The 25,250-nt window shown below is 43.1% G+C and overlaps 1 protein-coding gene across 4 annotated transcripts in view; it reads right to left on the bottom strand.

Moving 5' to 3' along the window:
* Positions 1-25,250, bottom strand: part of LOC138513507 (solute carrier organic anion transporter family member 1A2-like) — a 646,238-nt gene that overhangs the window by 162,454 nt on the left and 458,534 nt on the right. For 3 of the 4 annotated variants that reach the window (XM_069628423.1, XM_069628422.1, XM_069628424.1), the window contains exon 10: positions 11,927-12,091. The exons of the other annotated variant lie outside the window; for it this stretch is intronic. In XM_069628423.1, the coding sequence (XP_069484524.1) occupies positions 11,927-12,091 (165 nt within the window). The remainder of the gene's footprint in view (positions 1-11,926; positions 12,092-25,250) is intronic. 4 annotated transcript variants of the gene reach the window in all.

Below are 25,250 nucleotides of genomic sequence, written 5' to 3'. Positions count from 1 at the left end.
AACCCCCACTCTTTGTACGCTCACCCACCCAACCCTGACTCTCTCTGCTCCACCCTACCCTCACCATGTCTATCCCCATCAACTCACCCCACCTCCTCTCTCTACCCGATCCAGCCACCATACACCCTCTCCCTCTATCTGCACTCACCATACCTCCTCTTCTACTGCCACTCATTTATATTGATATTGATATTTTATTTCTATCGTGCTCATAAACAAGTGTTTCAGAACACAACAAGGCAAGGGAGGGGAACAGGGGAGAACAATACAATGATCTTACTAGGCCGAGTGACATTTAGAACGTGCAAGACGCATGGGAGAGGGGAAGGGGAAAAGTACATGGAAGGGAGAGAAGTGGAAAGTGTGAAATAAAGGAGAAACAGATAAATAATAATAAACAAATAAATAAATAAATAAATAATAAAGGCAACAAACAGTGGTAGTGCATCCAGCAATTGGCAAGTGTTAGGTTTAAGGCAGCAGACAGGGTAGGTCTGATAAGTGAAAGAAGAAAAAGGGGGGGGGTTGTATGGATATGGATAAAGACCCCAGTGCAAGGGGTGGCCCGGAGGCAGTGCGGGAGGGTGGCAGTGTGAGTGCGTACCTGGGCCCGGAGGACAGAGGGTGGCCAGGTGCACAGTGTCAAGAGAGAACAGATCAGCAGGGGAGTGGGGGAGCGAAGAAAAGAGGAAGGTCTTGAGGTGCTTCCGTAACCGGAGATGGTTCTCCTCAAGTTTAGAGTGGCAGGGAGGCTGTTCCAGAGGGAGGCCCCAGCCGAAGACAGAGCTCTACCCCCAGCTCATTTCTTTGAAAAACGATTGACCCTGAGGGAGTTAGAGTTAGAGGAGCGAAGAGCTCGAGAGGGGAGGTATTTGCAGAGTTATAGCTGAAGGTATTTTGGACAGAGGCCCAAGAAAGCCTTGTGGACAATGCAGAGGGTTTTGAATTTAATCCTTGCATCCACTGGGAGCCAATGGAGAGATTTCAGAGCTGGAGAGATACGATCTTAGGAGTTGAGGCCAAGGTCAAGTCTCGCAGTCCTGTTCAGGATTAGTTGCAGAGGGCGGAGAGTAGAGGCAGGTAGATTTAGAAAGAGGCTGTTACAATAGTCCAACCTAGAGAGAACCAGAGATTGGGAGACTATGAGCTTCTGGGGGAAGGAGAGGAAAGAAAGAGTGCCTCTGAGGAGGTGCAGGAGGAAGTTTGAATTTTTAGAGACATCAGAGATATGGGCGGAGAAGGAAAGTGTGGAGTCAAAGATGACCCCGAAGTTCTTAGCCTCACAGGTGGGGGGTACGAGGAGGGCCAATGGGGGCTGGCCAGAGAGTGGGGGGAAAGGATCCTACACCCTCTTTCTCTATTCAACCATACTACCTCTCTCTTTACCCCACCACCCACCCTACCTCATCCCACCTTCTCTTACCCCCTGTCACTATTCCCTTTCTTTCTTCCTTTCACACTCTCGCTTTATTTCTTACCCCATCAATCGTATCCTTTCTCGCACATATTTTCTCTTGCTCGTCATCAATGGTACTCTTAATCAAGGGATTCCCCTTATCATTCCATTGCACACCTGCACCCCTTATCACATCCTCCTTTCGAACTTTGCACTCGCCACTTTCCACCCGGGTTCCTCAAAACATGAAATGCAAAGAACAGCAGTAAGCACCAAAACTATTGGCTTTGCCAAAGCTTGTTAGCCTTCTATGGGGAACGGAAGATGGAAGGAGCTGCTGCAACTGCTGACAGTGTTGCTGTCTTGGACAGCAGAAAGGGAGCAGTGCACTGATATGGGACTGCTGTGTGTAGTGAAATATAAAGACCTGCTGTGCCAATAACAGCCACTGTCAAGTAAAAGTGGCAACTTTTTTCCCATTTGACTGTTATATAATGTGTGCAAAGAAAAGCATCATGTCCTGGCATTAGTTTGGACTGGTGACCCTTGCAGTGCATCTTTGAAAGGTTTTGTAAAGACACCAGTCTCGTTAAGCAATGTGAACTTGCAATGTTGTGTCTGCATCCCTGATAATTAATAATAATTTCGCATTTATATAGTGCTACGAGCCCTCAGGTATCTGAGCGCTGCTTATGTGTGTGGTGCTCATTTATCGACCTCGGAAGGATGAAAGGCTGAGCTTGGCCCTGCCAGGATTAAACCTGTGTTAGCAGGCTCTGCACGGATGCCAAAGCGAGCGCTCTACTCGCTGTGCCACTTGACCTGCATTTTAACTTTTGAAACAAAGTATGTGATGTGCAGGCCTTGGTTTCCATGTTTTGGGCTGCACACAGACACTCAGAACCTTCTGACTATAGCCAGTGGTTTCAAAAAGACACTACTGCTGATAGTGCATAGCCTAAATTGGATACCCAATTGTAACTTCTGATGGCAGGTTTACCCTTTGTAGAAAATACTGGTGTATCTTTTGGAATAAGGCATCTTTGGAGTTCGTCCCCTCAAAACATAGTTGATAAGCGTCTTTGCAGAAAAACGCATGTTTTACCTGCTGTGAATGTCTTTAATCTGCTTTCTTAAGGTGTCAAACGCATCTCAAAGAAAGCAATGATTTCTTTGAAGATCAGGGTAAGAGGAAAATGATTTCAACAGCAGGCGATCCCTTTTTTGAGTTTGAAGCACTCCCCATTCTCTGTTATAAGGGGGCTGCAGAAGAGGGGAGCTGCAGAAGAGGGGAGTCTCTACCCAACGTATCCGCCCAAAGGGTGGATGAAGCAGAATCCCCTTAGGTTGTTAAACACTTTGAGATGAAGTATTCTAATTTCCCATTGAGATAATCAGCCCTTTTAATATCAAAAGTGGTCTGCATATCCCTGCAGCACCTTCCTCCGCCTGGGACAAACCCCGAAGTAATGGTAAAGCCTAGACGTGGATGTTCATCAGAGTCAACACAATGGTGTATTCAAACCAAAGGCAGAATCCCCACCACCCAACACGATCAGGCAGGGACACCACTCCTGGTTAGCCACAAAACCAGGCAGTTACGGAACACTGTAGATTGATGAACACAATTACAGGAAGTTCCACGTTTGCGACGAGGGTATGGTGCATACTGTAAACCATAGACCAATTAAAGCCAATACAGTTTGTTTGTTTCCTATCCAATACAAAGAGAGTAATACTAATGATATAATAGCGGAATTAGATAACCAGAAGCCATGGTGTACAAGGTGTAGGCACTCTTCTCATTGCTGTATAAATCCTCCAACAAATTTGTCAAACTTCTTACCAGTACATTCCTGTGAAACTCTCTCAAGTTTGGATGGACACTCCAACATTGCAAGGGAATGTGATCTTAATTTGGGATATGTAAACATTGCTCAAAATATTCTCTTTGAATACAATTCATTTGGCTGGACCTAGAGTCACTTGTCCGATTGGGGCTGCTGGATATTCCGTAGAAACATTTTTATTGGCTTTGGATGGCCAGGAAATGAAGGAAAGGCATGACTGAGCCTGCACTACCGCAGACCTTTGGGTCAACCGGATCTCCAACAACTTTTGTATACGTTTATGTGCTACTACTGGCTTCAGCAGCACTCCCATGACCCCACATCTGGTTTTCTCTGCCCGGATTTGCTTTCCCCCCTGCCCCTGCCATCTCCAGCCCAGCTATCTGCCTTCATGCCCCCAAATCCCATGCCCACTCTGTGGCACTTACCTGACTCCCTCCCTCTCTGGCGCATCTCTGTCTCATTACTGTTACCGCCACTTGGTCAAGCAGCATTGCCACTCCGCTGGCTCCCCCTCCCTGCCAGGATAATATTCAAAACTTCATGTATCACCTTCAAAGTAGTCTGAAAAGGAGCACCAGCATACTTGGCTGCTAAACTCCACACCTCTGGAGACTCTTGCACCTCACACAGCAAAGGTATGAAAAGGTTGGAGCCGAAGCTAGCCTGCAAAGATGAGACTTGCAAGCAGTCCCTGTCTTGCCACATGCCAACCATCTGCAATGCAATCCTGGTAGAGGTTTGAAATGCCCCTACCCTCCTCCAGGTCTGCAAAATACTGAAAATGTGGCTCTTTCAACAATACTTGCCCGAGAAATACACATTTCTCTCTCCCTCCACCAAAGGTACTGCATTACTGTATAAAATGCAAAACCCACTTCTGGCACAATGCTTTTATAAATAGCTCTGCTGCTCTTGAGCTAGGTTCGTGCAATAAGCAATAACATACAATAAATAAAATAAACACACTCTTTTATTTTGTCAAGCATGGATAAGAAACATGGACACACACTATTCCAGAATGACCATGCCTGATTCCATAAACGTTTGCTACTGAGTCATGCAGTGGAGTGGGTAAATGAGATTGTGACAGAGACAGCTGTACTGGATCTATGTAAGAAGAACTAACCTAGCATTGATGTGTTTAGCAATAAGTCTCAATAACCCACCCCCTGCCTGCTCTACTATGCTATGGCCTATCTTGTCCTATCTTGCCTAGTCCGTGCAAGCTGATAACTGGCGCATCTCAACTTAACATTCTATCTGTGGTTTAGACCATGTCGGGAACTTAGTTCTGTAGAGATGGAAGTCTGCACTGCATTAGCTTCATCCAGCATTTCCTCCTGTGACTCTCATAACAAAATTGCATTCTGAAACCCTTATTAGTTTAAATGAGGTTCTTTGATGACCTCATGGGCCCCCATTGGTGAGCTTACAATAAGGTGTGTTGTTACAAAGCTAATGGATCCCCACTCATTGGTTAATTAAATGACCAAGTGTCACTAGATAATTTGATTTTCTTTATACATCTCTCTATATATGTATAAAAGTGTACATTTGTGAGTTTGTGGCTTCACATATGTACCCTATATAAATCCACACCACTTCACCAATCTGCACCAAATGTTGCACAGTCAGCTGTTAGGACCCTCTGGACAAAACTGCCTACATGGCATCTGGACACCCCACCTCTTGCCCTGGATTTCAGCATACCATTGAAAATGTGTGGGTTTGTGGCTTCATCTATGTTCCCTATACAAATCCACACCGTTTTACTAAACCGCACCACATTTTGCACAGTCACCTGTTAGGACTCATCCGGAGATTACTGGCTACATGACATCTGGACACCCCACCCTTTTCCCTTGATAACAGCAAAAGTGAAAATGTGGGTGTGGGTTTGTGGTTTTGCATATGTTCCCTATTCAATTTCATACCGTTTCAACAATCTGCACCAACTTTTGCACAGTCACCTGTCAGGACTCTCCAGACATTACTGGTTAAATGCCATCTGGACACCCCACCCATTTCCCCGGATTTCAGCAAATGTCTGTGATGAATGAATGGAGCTTGGAGTGTTTGATGAATTGCATTGGTTTTGGACCTGTCTGTTTTGGATGAAGTGATGACTGTCACAGTTGTCAGTATTTCACCGTTGTGTGTGGTGGACTTGTTCTCGCCTGGTGATTGGATTTTCCTGCCCTTCCACAACAGCAGGGCAGTGTTTGTCTTTGTAGCCTGTTCTGCCACTGCAGACAGGATATCAAATATTCCATGACACCTGAGCATAATTTCTCAATATGGAAGGAAATTGAGATTGTAATGGAGGAGGGCTGTTAAGGTGTCTGTGGATGAAGCCAATTGGAAATGGAATAGTGGATTTACCCAGGGGAAACTGGCACCACAGTGGAGAGGTTTTTGTAAGTTCCTGGGTCTGATTGTGTCTGAAGAACCTAACGGTGCTAACCTCCCCCACAACACCTGATTGTGATTGGCCAAAGTGCAGTTGCTAACACAGAGTATTCTCTTCTGGGTTATTGTACTTTTGTATGATTCCTGTGGTTGGGTTCTGCAATCCTCCATGAACCTCAGTGTGAATTGACAGTGAATGCTATTGTTCTAGTTTTAGGCCACATTATTATATCAGGATCTACGCTTGGGGACCATAACAAAGAGAACGAACATCTTGTTGAGATCACCTATGGAAATATTTTAATATTAAGAAATGATTTAGTACTTGAATTAGGGGAGCAGAACACAAAAGGTAACAATTAACCTATGCAGTGGTCCTTTTTGCACTAAGTCACGATGAGGCTCATAGGCTCACCTAGAGTTGGAACGCGACTGCTGCTCAGTAGAGTCCTGATTCCCTTTGGGAAGGCCAGGCTTGTACCTCATCAACAGGATGAAAAGGTTGCATTAAGATCCAACATATTGGTCTGTGCTATTACATCATAATGTAGTAAAGTAACAAGTACAACAATTGCAAATGTCTGAAAAATACCGCAATTAGCTGAATCTACAGCCGAAGGTTCACATCCTGATTTCGTTATTAATACCAAACACTGAGAAATACAGGATCACTATGAATAATTATGTGACCAATTGGTACAAACTGGACTTGTTACCTCAAATCTCCAAAGAGGAAGAACATATGAAATATGTGGACTTATAGTGGTCTGAAGGCGTTATGGATTTGGTCTACAATTATTTTGGAAAAGATTAGAACATAATGCTATATTCTATACCAAATGTATGGTTAGGATATTACGGTATAATTATCACTGAACCATAACTGTTTTCTTTTTTCGAGAATGTAAATAAATATGTGATGAATGTGGATGAAGTATGATTTACGGGCAAGTATGTCCGTATACTGTGGCGAGGCCCGCCACAAAGAACCACTCTGGAGGCTTCCGTCTGACCACGTTCCAAGGGTGTTCATATAAAATATTTAATTTAATTTATTATTAATGTGTTACAGCTTATTATAAGCTTTTCACATAACATAAGAAATTACATTCAACAAAAAGAAGACAGTTGATCATAAAAGTAGATACTGACATATTAAATGCATAAAAAGGAAAAAAAAAAAAATAATAGCATAAAAAGCAGATTTAGGAAAGAGAGAAAGAGAAAATAAAAAGAATTAAGAATAAAAAGTGAGATAAGTTACATTCAGAGTTCGAAGTTAAAAGGATGTACAGATGTATTCATAGTCCACCAGTAGATGAATATTAATGCCTTTATATATTGAAGACTACAAGTCCAAATAGATATTGCTAATGAGGAAATCATAAAGAGTTTTTTCCTAATAAAAAAAAAAACTGCAAATAGATCGGCTGATGGTTCCTCTTGAAATTGTTAGGGCCCGACAGTGCTTCTAGGATATTTGGCATTATAGCTGTCCCTCTCGACTTCCTCCATCTTTCCCTCCCCCGTAGCCCAGGCACCCATAACTGGGTAAGTGCTACGGATCAGTGACACTTGTCTGTCTGGTTCTTCATTTGGCTGCATGTGGTTCACTCTCCTATCCCTTCTTAGTGTTCTATGCAAGTTAGGGATGGTGCCTTCTTCTGTACGGTTCCATCTGCTCGACACGCATGCATGGTCTCACCTGGGCCTCTTCTACTCTGGTATCCCAAGATTTTCTTCTCCTCACAATGCTACAATGTCTCTGGTATAAGGCTCTGCCTTCCTACCTCAACCATTTGATTTTACCTAGTTTCCTACTCACATCCTCCATCCTCTATCGCTATTATTACTATCTCCTAACTACCACCCTATTTTCTCCACTGTTGCCTCCCTTCTCTATCACTAGTGCTTCACCTCCTTGCCACCAATACCTTTTCACTGCTACGTCTACCACTTCTCCAACTACTTTTACTCCACTACAAGTGGGAATTCACTGCTACCACTTTCCCTACAAAACTACCACTTCACCTACCTCTGTGCTGCTACTACGACTTCCCCTCTTAACTATTCTCATTTTAACACTCTACTGCCACCCCTACCACTAACTCGCTCACTTCTATTATTACTGAATTCTCCTCTCCACTCACTATTACTCACTACGGTTGCTAGTACCACTCCCTCTCACTACCATGACTACCTCTCGCTCCCACTACTGCTCCACTACTCACACTACCATTACCACTACCTCCACTTACAACTACCAGTGCCTCCTCTCTACTTCTGCTCTACCCCTACTCCACTCACTCCTCACACTCATGCACAACCACTTCACAGACCCCCTCTCTCATCAACCTCTACTCTACTTCTACGCTCTCCACCTCTGGTCGCTCAGACATCCTTCTTCACCTCACGTACTCACCCAACTAACTCACAACTTTCTATCCTTCTAAATAGTCCTATCCCTCCCAAGGTTGATCAACTTACCTGTCTCCAAGGGTGTGTCAGTGGAAGGGCTTGGAAGGATTCATAAGAACTTGTAAGTCCCCCGCCATTTTCACTGTTCCATGTTAACTCTCCAAAGAAATTACTTCAAAGTGATCACCTCAAAATTGTACTTCATATTTTTTTTTTGGGGTGTCTCTCATACCCTCCCATCCCCTTTACTACCACCCCCGCCCCAAACCCCCTCTCCACACCCTTTATACCCCTTAGTCCACAACGACATATATACAATTAAGTAATTCCAACTAACCACTTCAAAACACATTACTTCAAAGTAATATTTATTGTTGAAACAACTGGAGACCCTTTTCAAACGCAGCAATGCTGCGTTTCTTGAATGGACAAGACACTGTCCCATAGGGAACTGTTGTTCCCTTTTGTTGTGACCTATCTGTGGACCTTTTATTATTGGGAACATCCCTGGTGGGCTAGTGGGATTGGCAGGGCATACCTGGAGGCCATCCTTTATTCCTTAATATCCAGGGTGGTTTAGTGTCTTTTTTTCTGAAGCGCGGCCTCCTACACCCTCTGTCTGCTGGACCTCCGTGTTGCTCCAGGCTGCTGCTTTGGCTTCACCAGTCGTGCCACGGCTCCTCCTCTCCTGCAACCTGTGTCGTTAATGTGTGGCATCCTATTAGTGTGCTGCCTTTCGCTGTGGCTTGTGCAGCCGCCTTGCTGCGGGCCTCGGCAATGGCTCCTATGGGAACGCCCACTTCCGGGCTGGTGTTGGTTCTGCCTGCTGCTCCACAGCATCTCTCTGTGGTGACTGAGCCACCATCCCCAGTCCAGGCAAGGAGGAATCTGAAGAAGGTCCCACACTCAGGCACCTTCAAAGAGCCAGAGGTCGGGCTGCCCCCTCCCTCCCCTGACAGGGCCCTACAGGAGGCCCTATCTCAATACAGAGATTTGCATTGATTTGCGAAATAGTTATTTTACATGTTGTATTCATTTGTTTATTTTATGTGTATTGTGACAATAAAAGAAACCTGAGTGTTTCTATTGATGTGACTAGTTATTGACGTAGACGATAACATCTAGTGGGTAAGCTATGAGAATGCGACAATAATATTATTTAACCCTGCAGAACAATTGTTGTATGGTGTTTCCTCATGATGGTCTAGTACTCCAACATTTGACTTATGAGTGTAGTTTGTTAGTGTGACTTCTTCCTTCAAGGATGTCTGTTTCTGCAGCTGTCCAAAATACCTGTCATTTGTCAGCATGTGTCTGTTTGTGCAAGTTGATTGAGATGTACAACTTGCCATAAAAACCTAGGTGTACTTTGTTACTCTCTTCTCCCCCTACCATGTCTAAGACACTTTCTTTAAATTGTCCTCTACCCTGAAGGGCTTTCCATCTCCTTTGCCTCCCTGCACCCGTGAGAGATTGTCTCCCCTTTGTTGGTCCTTTCCACTCCAAAGCTATTCAACCTTCATTTAATCTATCTGTTCTCCGCTGAAGAGCTATTCTACCACCACCTGCACTGTTTTGCACTCTGATCATCAACAGGTTTGCCACTTGCTTTGATCACTCACTTCTCTCACTGTGTCTCTCACCTTGAAAGTTACCTTGAAATGCAGATTCCTTTTATACTCCCACAGACCGTTCTCTCGAGTCTATGAATGACAGGTCACTGCCTGGCCTTGCTGCACATCCAATGAATGTATCATTGAACTAATTGCTGGGAAAGATTTAATAGTTTTAGCATTGGTTTCCTTTAGTGAGACTTTACTTCCCTGGTATAGTCTACCAAAGATCTCATGTCTTTACTTATTCTGCATCTTAACATTGTGAAGGTGGTGCCGGACGTCCTTAGGGGTAGCTTAAGGTTAGTGATGAGATGAAGGAGTGGCAGGAGGGAATACTATTGGGTAGAAAAGTAATGACTGGAGAAGAAATAAAGGTATGGAGAACGTGACATAGTGAACGTATGGTGAAGTTAATGCGGCCATAGTAAGGACATACATCTCAATCAAAAGGCTTTACTCTACTCATTTTGTAGCAGTAAGATAGGTCTCCTTTGGCAAAACGACCAATAATATATCCATTAAAAGAGTTGTCTGCCAGAAATGTGTGCAACATTATTTTTGTTGTGCATAACTGGTTTGGTGGGCTATGTATCCTTTTTTGACAATGACGCAAACTGGGCTAAAAATGTATATATATTTTGCTGTTTGCCTATGATATTGTTTTGGTGTCAAGATAAAAGATAGAAATTAAGAAACTTTTGGAAAATTTCAACTGATTCTGTATAGAAAAGGGACCTCAAATCCACTAAAATAAGACACAACTCATGATCTTTTCCACCACGTATTGCCTGACATGTAGAAAATTACACTTAATTATAGAAGGACATCACAATGCGGAAAAATAAGTTTCTGACTATCGAAGGATAGGATTTCCCAAATATGGGACCTACAAAAACGGTTGATAAAGTGTTTTCCCCGCAGAGGATATATACTGCTATAGTGTACAATGTCGCTGGTAATAACTATTTGCCCCATTGTAGAAGTTTATAAGCTTAAGCAATACAAGCATCTGCTTAAGGTGCAGAAATATGGTCACAAATTGGGGTACAGAAACTGGTGGCTTGTGAAATGTCTTTATGAAAAAGATATTGAATTTTCCCATGAGTACGTCTACTACTCCTCTACTCATGGAATTATGGACCGACTAGATTCCATTATTAATAGCAGAACTGCACTCTATTGGGCTAGGGTGCGGAGTAACCCAACATTGCATAAATATAGAGAAGCACTACTTGATTTAATGAATTAAGCATGTGCATCACCACTTACGTGGAAAAGAACATGTGAAAAAGCTGCTATATTCCTTAGATCTAATTGACTAGTGGATATACCCCAATCGCTTAGAACAAGAATGCTATTTTAAAATGCATTTGGAGTCTCAGATATACCAGTGCTAGAGGAACTCCTTTGGCTGGGAATGCTGCCTAGCTAAAACAAAGTTGATCTGTGGGGATACTTCGATGCAGTGTGACCCCTTTCTGCCTTTTCCTTATTTCTCATATTAGCATCCTTTACCAAAACTGGTCCCCAGACGCCTCACATGTTTGCATCTGGTGTCCAGGAGTAGTTGTGACACTGTACCACACAATGTTTTGTTTTTATGTTCCTTGTATGATAATTTACAAGGATATGTTTTAAAACCGGTGCCAAGGAAGCTGGGAGTGAGAACTTTGAAGGATGTCAAATTTGTTTGTAGATTGACCATTTCTTCTTCTGTAACATTTACTGTCATAATTTAAGTTAAGTTAAGGCTTTTATCGCAGATTCAAATACTTTAACAAATCGAGTTGATGATTTTCTTTTTAAATGTGTGATTTTCTTTACTTGGGAGTGTGTACAAATTCCTACATTCTTGCTTTTAATCTGTGATAATGTATTAATGCATTGTATGTGTTTGTGTGCATAATACTAGTTAGTAAAATGAAAGCTAATGATGATAATGACAATAGGCACAGTTATTAATGAGGCCACACGGGACAACAAAACAATTGTGTAGCTCAATGTGTTATGTGCCAGCGAAACAAACAGACTTATCCATTTTGCTAGTAATTTGAATGCAGTAACAAGGTGATTTGAAGTTAGTTCATGTTAGCTTGTATGGCATTTGTTTTTGAAAGTCTTTGTCCCTATGACATGACAATTGCTACGCCCACCATTCAACAAATTGCATATGCATATGGTATGAATAATATGCAACGGTAAATATTAACTCGAATTGCTTGCTAAAAACTTACCAATCAAAAATATGGCTTCAGATGCTGATTTCCCATACAGTTGTTCCACATATTTTGGCATGAAGGACATCATGCCAGCATAAGCATTGAACTGCATGATAGACACAAGGAGAAATAGCACGTAAACTGGGTTAAGAAAAAGACTTCGGAGGAATGGTAAAAAATCTGAAATTAAAGAAAGGATTATTAAAGTACTTTAGAAATGTTCATACTATCAAATCCACATCTGAAGACAGGAAAAGTTTCTTAAGAGGTATTGCTTTCTAGAATGTTTCCGCTTAACATGCACATTATTTATATGGGTATTCAGTCATACAAATGCAGAATATTCAGACATTCTCGTTAGAAGTATGGATACAATTTAGAAACATGTATCTTTAGCAAATAATGGTGTCGTGCAAAACTCTTTCATATCAGTGTAGTTTTAAGCAGTATCTTAATCTAAGTATCAGCACCTATGATATAGTGGATCCAAACATCCTTCTGTAACATCTATACCAAACATTTCATGTTCCTTAGCAAGGCTAGCACTGAAATGGAGGAAATGCTTCCTTAAAGATAGGCTGTTGGCATCTGCCAGAAATTGGCTAATCTTCACTCGGTCTTCTCGATATATGCATGAGACCATGCACATTAACCTTTGAGAGTTTATGCATTTCAATTCAACTATATTCTGACAACACACAAACCCTGATCTATTTGGAAAATAACAAGGAAATCCAGCTCTATATTACTGACTATGTTACAAAGATACAAGACTGGATCATTGACACCAGTATATCCTTACACAGTGCCAAAACAGAAATCCTTCTATTCAGAACCACACAGCCAGATATCACTAATTCCCCTTGGCCTGGCATGTGGACAGTTCATATTTTCCTTTGGAAAACTAAGAAATATTCATGTTCTCATTGATGCCGATCTATGGTTTTTAATCCCTTATTTTTAAATCAATCGCAAAATATACCAACTACCAGCTCTTATGTATCTTTTTGAGTTCCTTCACAAGAAGGAAGTAGTCAGGTGTGAGAAACTCATGGTGACCAAATGTAAGACAGACACAAGTGTTCACAGTTCAAGGGTGTTTATTGAACAATGAAAATGGCATACAGGTTGAAAAACACCTAATCTAAACCTACATCTAAGATGGGGGCAGGCGTCGACTATCAAAATGAAAATAAGGCAGTCCTAGAGATGTCAAGTCAAATAAAAAGGCCTACATTAAGAAAACCTATTGCCAATCCCTTACACTAAATGTAAAGGGTGTTGGGTTTAGTTTTAAGAAAGAAAGATAAAAGATTTTTTAAATAATAAGTCAGGATGCAGTGGCTTGGAGCATAGTATGATCTCAGGCTTCACCAGAACAAGACGGCAGTTCCAATGCTAGATTGTCTCGGGCTTCACTAGCACGAGACGACAGCTCCAATGGTAGTTCTCAAGACAACGTTGGCTGAGTCTTGTTTCCTTAGAATGTCTCTTGCCTTTGGGCCGGAGTGTTCAAAACAATAAAACAAAAGTTCCTTTAAAAACGAAAGTTTGTGTTCAAAACTCAATATGGGTGATGGATTCCCCCCTCCCTTGATCCCCCTCTTCTGGGCTGACCCTTCCTTAATAGTATTTCTCTTTTGTATTCCACAATTTCTGATAGTGTGACGGCTTCACTACTGGGTCCCCCTCTTCTGGGGCTGACACTTGCTCAATAGTTTATTTGGATGATAGCTTAACTCCTTGGATTTCCGCCTTCAGACTCGGAACACTTTCGACTGACTGCTTTTCAGTGACAACTTTACTTCCAACTCTCTCACGTGCCAGGCTCGTGTCAGGCTCCCTCGTGTCCCTCTCGACTGTCAGTGCTTCAGTTTAGCTTCACCCTGGATCTCCCTCATCCAGGCTCAGACCCTTCTCAGTGCTTTCTACTTATTTCAAATTTAATGTCTTTGTCAAAACAGTTCAGCAGGCTTCCCTTTCCTGGGCTCACTTTACCATTCTGTTTCTCAGGACTTTTACACTTTGTCCCTCTTCTTTGGCATCTCTTCTCCGGGTTCACTATTGCCTTCTTAGTATTTTCAAATTGGTTCAAATCTTTACGGTAATTCTCTTTCTTTCATTCACCAAGTGGGATTCACTTCCCTTACTTTAGCCAATTTGTGGATCAAAGTCTTTCCAATGTAGGGGGCTTTTGCTCACCCCACACGTATGAACATTTTGCTTCCGTTAGTAGCCTTCCTATGGCCTTCTGCTTTCTGTAGTTTCTAAATATGGGGGTCGACCAGAGTCTCTTGAATTGACACCCTTGTGGTGTCGGTTTGCCTCTGTATCTGGTCTCCCCTTTCACTCTGTCAACAGTTCAATTTAAGCTCACTTTTATCAGTTCAAACTTGCCACTTTACAATTCTCTCTCAACACAGTCCGGTGCTTATCGGTTCTCCCCTCGACTCGCCGGCTGTATGGTTAATCGCTTGGCTTCTCCTTCTGGCGTCAAGGCCTGCACCATTGCCTTGAGAGCTTTCCCCACTCCTGCCTATCGACATAGGCTTGCCCCGTGTACCTTTGACAACTGGTACAGGTCAGGGATGCCACTGTTCACAGTCTTTCCTCGACTAACGTTCCTCGTGCCTGGCATGAAAAAGGCAAGGGCATTTCTCTCCTCGCCACCCTCTCGACTTCCGCTGCCTTTCTCCTTTGTATAAACTGCTACCTGGTAGCCATTGTGTTGTGCTGTCCGCTGTACTCACCTTCACCTTGATCGTATTACTTCCTCCTGCTGCACCTTTTATCCCAGTGGGGAAAGGGAAGAATCGTCAAGTGTGTGTGATTTGAGTCAATTGCCTGACTTCACCTAACATTCAGGTTGGGACATGTCAGGTATACAGTTTTAACATTATCAGTGTGTAAAACAGTATCCATGTCAGAATGTTTTACAGGATATGATTGGGAAACCGTGTTATTGTAAAAAGGAGGTTGAGTGGTAAAATGAGAAGAACAGCAAAGGTAGGGTGTGAGAGATTTAAAGAAATAACCGGGATGGAGGACTGAACATAGGGGATCATGGCAATTGTGGGAACGGTAGTGTTTCTTTTCCGAAAATGGGAAGCACAGGGAATACTGACTAGAGGGACGTGGAAAAGAGTGACCAGGGGTATACAGATAGGGAACAGGGAAACAGGGATTCTGAAGGGGATAGTTCTTGGATGTAACGGGATGTTGGTCGGAGGGATCATTGGAGATCAAGGAGAGATTGAATAGAAGGAAGCAGGCGTATGTATAACAATCTATTAAGGTTTGATGGAATTCGTCCTTCTCTCCTTCTCTCTGGCTTGTGCCATACCACGTGTCACATGGGGTATTTCCCTGTACATAACCCAGGGTTGCCCCATCCAGGTGATTCCCATCCCCCCTGGTCCACCCTCAGGAAATGGATCCAACAGCGATGGCCGTGTCCTGGCCACCTGAATAAGGTAATTCCAAGGTCTTTTTGGGAGAACACACTCAGGTTTCTCACACAGGACACTGGCTACCTATACAGGATTTCTGAAAAGCATGGTCGTTGGTATAGTTAATACATTACTCCAACAACTTCAGCTCTTACAAAACAAATCAGCAGGAGTGATAGTTAAGCTGAAAGAGCAAGACCGCATTACACACACACACACACACCCACACACAGACACACACACACACACACACTATTAGTGAGGCGGTAAGGGGTTAACAGTGCTGGTAAAGGTGCCAGAACCATCAACCCCTTACCGCCTCATTACGAGTCTGCTCGCGGGAACCCGCTAAGCACACGAGCAGACCAGGGTGCTAACAACGGCCCCGATATTAACGGACCCGTTGTTAGCACCCTCTCCATTCCCATTGAGCCCTATGGGGGCTCGAACGGGAATGGGGATGTTTTCAGGGTCTGGGTTCCCTGAATGGGGAATTACCAGGCCCTCCAAGGTCAGAATGGTCCGGTAATTCCTCATTCAAGGAACCCGGACCCGGTATCTAGTAAGGGGGTAGCAATGCCGCTAATAGCGGCAAGGTTTTTTCATTACTCAAAGTTTGAATTACTTTCTGTACTTGCTGCTATTCTAGCGGTGAACTGTTCCATGAGTAGGGGGCATTCGGAATGTTGGGTTCAGGGACAATGGGCGGTTGGTCCCCGAGGATGCCCTGATTAGACAGGCCAGCATCAGTAGGTCCAGTGGAGGAAGATGGTTTAAAAAGGTGGTTGGAGGAAGAATATAATAGAGAGGAAAAGAACAGCAATGTTGCTTTATCACCTGGGAGTCAGAACCTCAAGTGGTCCTTGAGGGCCACCTGGGTCCAAAAAGAAGAGGGAGGCACAGAGGACTTTCTCAGTGGGCCATTGTATAGAGATGAGAGCAAAGAGACATTGGCAGCCGCTGCCATGAATAAAGCATGGGCAGCTGTGTCATCATGGCAACCTAAGTGAGGATTGCCTTTATCCCTGCCCTCCCCATGAAGGTTGAGCAGGGAGGAGCATAGGCCTAGAGTCGGCGGGATTGGAGGAGGTGTGAAACACACAAGTTCTATCACTGTGACCAGGTTACATTGCCGGTGTGGTTCACCTGCCTAGCATTGAGGTAAATGATGTTCATGACATTTGGGGGCGCAGACAGGGACAGCCCACCCACATAAACACTGCAAAGAGGCGCAACGAGGTGAGCAAAGACCGATCATCCCTGGAGAGCATATGTCCCCTGGATGACACTCTAGAGCATGAGTCATGGCTGCTAGGAAGTGAACAGTCATTACAGTTGCCAACCACCAGGCTCATAGGTCCAAACCATATTGAAGAAGTGGCATGCACGAGGACAATACCCATAGACATCACTGTGCCCACATGGCCTAAAATATGCTGAGTGAAGGCCCCACTGGATTGGAACTTTGGGATCCCAAAGTAAGACCATTGAACAAGGCTGGTTACAGCAACCTCCAGTAGCAGTTTATGTTGGGCATAATACACTTATGTTGATTTGACCCACCTCTATGGGAGAGCTACGAAAAGTTGGAGATTTTACTCTCCTCCATGATAGGATCACAAAACGGTAGAGACTATTCACCTATGTCTGTGGTTGAATTGGAAATAGTGGAATCCTCTCTATTCATTAGTAGAACCACAAACAAATGGTAATGTGATTCTCTGGTTTGTGAGCTCTCTTAAATGATACTGTTGGATCTGATTTTGGGAGTGCTACTACAATTGATGAGTCACCCCTGCTATTACCACCATAGTTCATGGTGCTTGTCCCCCATAGGGCTCAATGGGAATGGGGAGGATGCTAACAATGGTCTCATTAATGACGCGACCATTGTTAGCATCCTGTTCTGCTAGTGGGTGCCGCTCTGCACATCTGGTCTGACCAGGCGTACAAGGCGGCCCCGCGAGCAGAACTCGTAATGAGGCAGTGAGGCAACAACGGCGTCATTAGCACTACCGGCACCGTTGTTGCCTTACCACCAGTGTCGTAATGAGGCCCAATGTATCTGATTGCCTTTCAAAATATTAGTACAGTTTGGACAATTAGGAATTAAATTCTTCCTTTACCTGGGTCTACAAATATGCTTGTGTGGACTTATTGCTGCTCAACCTTAAGCAAAACGTGCTTTTTATTGGTACTGCGCTGGTGTACAGATGCAGTGACAAAATTATGTAAATAATTGATACTGGATTGGGCATGTACCATTTAGCTTTTATTTCATGATATGCTGGGCCTCATTACAAGGCTGCCATTCCAGAAATAAGGGTACCGGTAGACTACAACTCTTGGGCTTCTGTGCCCAACAGTTCTGACCTGCGCGGAGCAACGGCTCCAGAAAGCAGAGTTATCACAGAAGCACCGGCACCATTAGCAACGGTGCCGGTGCTTGTTAGTCCCCAATACCGTGGAGTCCTATGGGACGCCAAGGGAATGGGGATTAACATTTTCCAGTGCCTGACTTCCCGAACCCAGGGACTTATAATGTCACAGTGGCACCGGGAGGTCAGGCGCCGGAAACGGTGTTACAGGGTTAGCGGCAACCCACCAGTGGCACCGATGGGTTACCTCCAACCTTGGTAAGAGGCCTACTGTGTTGGGTGGAGACAGAAAAATCCTGTCAACCGGAGGCTGTATCCAACAGTGCCCATAGATGGTAATGCATGACAATTAACAATGGGATATTATTGCTCAGTGGCAACGGCCCGTCTTGGAATCAAGACGATACAGAGCAACACAGATTTGAATCCTGGGTCACGCTTAGAAACCAAGTAAGTTATAAAAAAACATTATAATTATAATAACCTGAGAGGTAATTGTGAATGCGTTGATGAATTAGATGATTTTGTTTGCTTGTTGCCTCATTTATTAATTTATTGAAGATATAAGTGGTGGTGATTGGGCCATTGAAGTTTTGAAACAATAACATTCGTGCACCAATTGTTTAGCAGTTTATATGGGAACTGTGTGGCTAATGCCCTAGAGCATTTTAGCACTTTACGTGCTGTGAGTTTATGGTCAAGGAACCACTAACGCAATTGGGCTTTTTAAGCATTTTTTACGATGATGCAAAACCATTCAGTGGTTAAATGAAGAATATTATCGAAGCACCAAATGTGCAGCAGGTGCACAAAAAAAGATTGATATTTATCATTTAATGGCAAGGTTTGTTTATTATTATAATTCATTTGTATTTTTAATTAATGTGTTTATGAAACGAAGTATGTATTATTTTCACGCTCGAGTTTATGTAAGTATTCTGAGCCAGGGCCATCTTAAGCACTTTTGGGGCCCTGGGCACGGACATCTTTGGGGCCCCCCTCCACCAAACCAAAGGAATTAAGTGATCAAGCATATCTGGCCTGCCCCCCCCAACCCCCCGACCCGCCGCGGATATGCTTCCTCACAGCATTAAAACTAAGGATGTTTACGCCCTTTAAGTCCCCTTACTCTCTTCATTCTTGCACTAATCAGAATGATAAACAAGTAACATTTGAAGATCAATATTATCAGACTACGAAGAGCTTACTTCTGGTCTAGCATAGATTCAGGAGACATTTTATTAATAGAATCCAAGATGGTATGCAGACTGGAGTATTAATGCAGGACTATATGTAAAAGCTACATGTAACCCAGAATAGACAGAGAACTCACATGTGCGGCCTCACAGAATACAGAAATGCTCAAGCATGGACAGAGGAGAACAATTGGTAGGAAGGAGAAAGCTACACATACCATAGCATGGATGGTGGATGTTGATTAGAAGCTACCAGGAAGGTGTCTGTATCCAGACAGACAGATTATAAATGGGACATGGTTTTCAAATAGTGTTGCCACCAGAGATCAAAAGAATAAAGTGCTTGTGGTGTGCAATATGTCAATGCTCACTATTATAGTGGAAGCAATACTATCGCCAGTGAAACCATGAGTGAGGCTGTTTCGAAGATCATACCCTGACAAGGAAATCTTTTAGAAGGGCTGACAATTAAGGTTTAGGGACTGGCAATTTCGAGATGCTAGGCTATACAAGATTAAATTAGATGCCCAGCATTACACGCACTTGTTAAGGGGTGCATCTCGGAGATGTGCCAACTCTGCAATTTCTGCATTTGAACACTTTCATTACCAGTTCTTACCATGAACTAAAATAATCTCATTTGATAAAACTGACTTGGAAAATACACCAATCACAGAAACACAGAATGATTCTAGTTTCATTCTCTCCATCATCAAGAGAAGTATATAAGTATCAGCATACCAATCAGTGTGATTTAACAGATTTAATCTGGATTGGTCTTTTGTGTTTTAAAGCTTTACCTAGTTCCAAAACACTAGCTTGTGAAATTGTCATTAATAAACTTGCAGAAAAACGTTTAACTTTTAGAAAAATGCAAAGCGTTGTTTGTGTCAAACCAGCAGACTTTAAAATATGCTTGCCCGAATTCTTCACCATCTGGTCCGCTCCCTTCTGTCTACCACCCCTTACACTAAAATGGCCAACATAAGAAGAAAGATCAAGTAATGGGCTAAACGATGCCACCAGCATGCAAGGAGGCAAACTTCACAGAAGACAAAACAGTAATGTAAGAGATATTAGATGATTTGACCAGAATCACTGTATTGTCTGCTGGCAAAGCCAGGATACCAGCATGAATGCTTTGGTTCCAAATTTGGATACTTATTCATCTCTCGGACTAACAGTTTATGATCATCATTGGAAGTGATTGCCTAGGTTTTACAACACCCCATCTGAACAGACCAATTTCTAGATCTTCACCATAAGGATGACATGTTCGTTTTTATAGAAACCCCTATCTGGTGCAGGTGCATCTGTTGTGTTGCAAGACCAAGTACATACACAGGCAGGTTTATAACCTTTAGACATAGGAAAGGCTCAGCCAGCCGTACAGGAATGTGCTATTCTAATCTTGCATAGGAACACATATCTCTGCAATTAGTGCTTAACACACTGAGCTAACACCTGAACCATTGTGGCACTCAATTTAACAAAATGCATTTCAAATGTGGCTATTGCACATGATGAACATAATTGCCATAGGAAGGAAAGAATGCTACAGGAGGTGTGCCGCAAGGAACACACAAACCATATATACCACAGTGAAAACAGAAAGCATTACATGATGAATTGATTGAGGTAACACCAAACAGACAGGCAATAGGTTTAGAGCCTCTGCGCCATGCCATACAATATCCTGATGTGTGCTATTGAACTCTGGTGAACAAAGGAATCTAATTTCTTTAGACCAGGCAGCTTTGTGGGGCTCCCTCCAAGGTGGGGCCCTGTGCAAGTGCCCCTGTTGTCCTCCCATAAAAACGTCTCTGCGTAAAAAAAGTCATTAGATCGTACAATGTACTTCCTGTTTACATTATTCCACAACTTACACACAAGTTAGGGAGTAATTAGCCCAGGTTTGTGTGCCTTGCAATGCACTGTTTCTTTTGCAGTTACTTATGTTTCTGTGTGACCTTTGTCTTTTGTGTTGCTTTTCTTTCCATGTCATGCCTTCATTTGTTTTTCCAGGGAGATGTTGTGCAAGTTGGTATGTAGGATTTTAGTTCCCGATGTTCCTCAGGTTGCCCTATGTGTTGTGCAGATGTGGGCCTTTCACCATGTGTGACAGGATACAGGGTTGTAGAGTAATCGCTTAGCTGCGGAACAGAGGCAAAATAGTTCCAATTATAGATGAGCAATTGAATGCTTCAAAGTAGAGTGTGTTGTTTGAGTGCACAGCATATTGGCATATTCCAGTGGTCCCTTACTGAATGTGTGTGTGGGGGAGAGGGCACGCCACAACCCATGTCTGCCAAGTTAAACTTTCTACCTGTCACTAATCAGTCAAGATTTTTATAACCACACCCCACCACATCTCTTTCACCAGCTTGAATTTAACTGTAAGGAGGAACATTTCCAAGCACAACCCCACAACCTATGTAATTATACACCCCAAGATAAACTCTGTTAATTTTTGCAAACTTTTTAAAATGTTTGGGTTTTCTTAATGTTCTAGTAAAAACAAGTCTGAGATAGTTTTTGACAGTTTTTCTGGTGATACTTATATCTTTTCTGGTGATACTTATATCTTAGACTTACTTTTACATTCTTTACTGGCTTCATGAGGATTTCTGTTTTGTTATCTTGCTGAAGTTATGATTAATTAAAGTCTTTTGTACCACTTGCTAAGGCTCTTTGCAGACAATGCATTTCTCTCAAAATAACCCACTGTCAAAGATCAAACTCAGAGCATGATTTCCTAGATCCAGGTGTACTCACCAGAGAAATTCAGCGATATACAGAGTAGCATTTTGGTTGTGTATGTAGGATAACCACCTATATTGCTTATGGCTAGACTTGTGGTGTCCTCAATGATCCACCCCATCCCTTTTTCCATTCCTCAACGTGTCTTTTCCTACTGCATTTCCCCCTTCCCTGATCTTCCCCCACCTTCTCGCCCCTTTTTCCATTGGAATAGATGTTATAATGGCAATTGTAGCTTCTTGTCTCCTATGAGGGTTGTGGGAAGAGATGGACAAAAGGGTGGCATGTTCATAGGCAAAAAATGTATTTTCGACCAAAAATGGGGGATTGGAGGAAAACCTAACTGACCCTACATCTACAAGGGGTTTCCCTGCCTTAACAAAACTAGCTAATGAAAAGTGTCAGTGTCAAAATGTCCCAAAGTAAAGTTCGCCAACCTGAGTCCAAACCCTAACCTATCCCTCACAAACTAAACTCAGTAAAATGTGCCAAGGGAAATGTCTCATGACTATCATCCTGTAGCCCAGCTTTGCAGTTCAAAACAAAAGTTCCAAAAGGCGTAGAAAGCAAAAGTAAGGTTCTACATGAATCAAGGGATTGTTTCCCTTTCCCCAGAGTCTTTTCCAACTTTATCAAGAATATTAGAAAAGTAAATGAAAGTTCCACAAGACCCAATGGGTTGATTCCCTTTCCCCAGAGTCTTTCCAGCTTCATCTAAAATGGTAGAAAAGTCATTTAAATGTTCTACAAGACTCCAGGGGTTAATTCCCCTTCCCCAAAATTGATCCAACCTTCTTGGTAGGCCTGACTCCCAGGTCCTGCAACACAGAAAAATGGTCTTGACACCTTTCCCAATCGTTCTCGGATTCCAGACCACTTTGTAAGCAGACCCATCTCCATGGTACTGCACTGAAGAACAGCTTGGCTCTCTCTCCCAGGCACTGTTAAGGATCTTCTTTTCAATTGTCACGGGGTCCCATGCCCCATTCCCAGTACCCTTCCTCTTGGCCCACTCTCCTGTCAAGTGGGGTACTCAGCGTTCTTGCTTTCATAGCTCAATTTCACCCCTCGCCTTGGTTTATCCTTCTGCCAAGGTCTCTGAGTGTTAGTTGTGTTCGCAAACTTAGGATTTCCCTTTATTACAGTTCAGGGTACCTCTCCCCAACATTGGCCCTAGATCCCCTTCACTTGGTTTCTCTCACAGTGTTCCTTGCCAACCCACAGCCTCAGTTTACTCCCCTGCCAAGGCTTGCAAGTACCACGTCTGTGTATAAAATTTGCATTATCTTCAATTCCTTTTTGGGGTGCACTTCACCAATTTGGGTCCCAGACCCCTTTTACATGGCTAACTTCACAGTCTCTTTATGCACCAGCCTTGGTTAACTCTCCCGCCAAGGTCTGTGAGCCCTATTTGTAAGTGTAAAGTTTGTATCCCTTCTTTTTTCTGTTTGGGGTGCACTTTCCTAGCATGGTTCCTAGACCTCCTTCACTTGGTTACTCTGCCAGTTCTCTTTGGAGTAGTCTTGCACCACCTCTGTTCTTGTTTGGTCTCTCTCTCTCTGGCCCCGCTCAGATGAGGAAGATGTCTCTGCACTTCCTCCCAATCACAGCCTCTGGGGTCTGCATGTCTCTTCCTGGCCCCCCTCTGCATACCTTTGCTCTTGGTCCATGAGGGTTTCGGTCCAATGAAGCAGTCTCCTCTTTCCCTTGGTCCCTTGCACACTGGTGGTTCTCAAGGGTTACCCACATTTCTGGGAGGCACACTGGTCTTGGTTCCATCAGTGAGGGAGACTCCAGCTCCCACCAGTTCCCCACAGGCTGCTGGGGATCGAGGGTTTCCCCTCTCTCTGGATAGCATAGTAGTTCCCAGCTTCCTCTTTTGCAACACTGGATTCCTGCTCCTTGCTCCTCCAGGGAGGGTTATATGTGATATTTCTGCATTTTAAAGGCCACACTCTCTCACTGGTTTTCCTAATAATTGTGGGGCTTAACCCCGGAACCCTGCATTTCCTCACCAAACACCCCCTTTCCAGCCCAACACACACACTCCCCAAACACACACACAAACACAACAAACACACTCTCACACACACAACACATTAAACACACTTACCTCACTTGATGCATCTTTCCTCTCCTGCTCACGCTTGTCAGCCCCTTTGCCTACTCGTGTGCGGTATGCGGTCACAGAGCGGTCATTCTAAATTGATATTTTTTTTCGGATTTTTCAAAAACTACTTCTTCACTTGATAGGGCTTCTCAACACCGCCTGGTTTCCCTACGCTATTTGTACTGTAGATGGACCAATAGGAAACCAGCAACCACTAGACTGTTCCGTGTGGTTCTCACAGGTGATCCTTGTCACGGTACTGATATTTGGACTCCCTTGTGAGTCATTTGGGATCTTCTTTGTCACAGTACTGGGAAAAGGATCTTCATTTAGGTAACTCCCATTCTTCTTCATCCCTGTACTTTCTTGGATAATGGTAGTGTGATTACAACCTATGAGTATATTAATGAAGGGGTTGTTCTTAGGGTTGCAGGAAGGGTGTTGAAGGTCAGGTGATGAGCAAGGATACCATGTTCTCTGGTGAGGACAATCCAATAAGCAGCTTCCTCTCCCATGTGATCCTCCCCTGGTGTGCCACCCACAGGGGGAGTATTTTTCTGTGGACACACCTCCCTGGCCCCATGAAAAAGGTCTCCATTTAGGGAAAAAGGGACAAGATTCTCAGATTCATAACACTCCACATATGACATTGCACTGAGACAGTTGTCCATGAAGTACCATGATTTTTGTGTTTTCTTTCTAAAGTTAAAATAATAGTTGTATGGACTGTCTTATTCTTAAGGACAAAGGCTTTTGATTAGCAGGTGTCATAATCAAGTACACATATGGCCCCTGTAGTAGTATATAGTGCTTTAAAGTGTCTGAATTGTATAGCGCATCACTGAATGTTATAATTATTTATTTTATTTTATTATTTTATGATTGACTTCAAGTATTGATTAAAAAAACATTGGACTATGGACACTTCAGTTGGGAAGAAATATGTACAATTTTTTCAAAGAACTGATGGACTCATTTCAGATGAATTTTGATTTTATGGTAGTTAAACAGTGATTTATTGTGAGCAATGTGAATATTGGTTTTGTTGAATTGCTATGATGAAAAAAAAGTGTGCAAGTTGGGTTTCCTCCAATTGTGGCTTGGAACACTGCCAAATTGTCAGAAAAGGAGGGATAATGTAGTAGTATACAGCACTTTATAGTGTCTTGAAGTGTATAGCGCCTCACTGAATGTGATAGTATTTTGTTGACAGCAATAATGTGGCATACACATATAGCCAGTCTATGTCGCCAGCATAACATGTGAGTATGTGGCTGGAGACAGGCTGCAGGTTTAAAAGTGCATCAGAATTTTTTTTCTCTTCTTTGAAATACCTCATACATAGGAGACTATATTATTCATCTAACTAACTGACTTAATTAACAATTACTAATTACTAGAGCTAACTTATTAACATTATAATGTAATCTCTATGTGCAAATGGGG

This window comes from Ambystoma mexicanum, chromosome 12 (genome assembly GCF_040938575.1).
Source record: "Ambystoma mexicanum isolate Mex_15411 chromosome 12, UKY_AmexF1_1, whole genome shotgun sequence".
Classification (NCBI taxonomy): Eukaryota; Metazoa; Chordata; class Amphibia; order Caudata; family Ambystomatidae; genus Ambystoma; species Ambystoma mexicanum.
The sequence above is the reverse complement of the archived record's forward strand: the minus strand, read 5'-3'. Positions and strand labels throughout refer to the sequence as shown.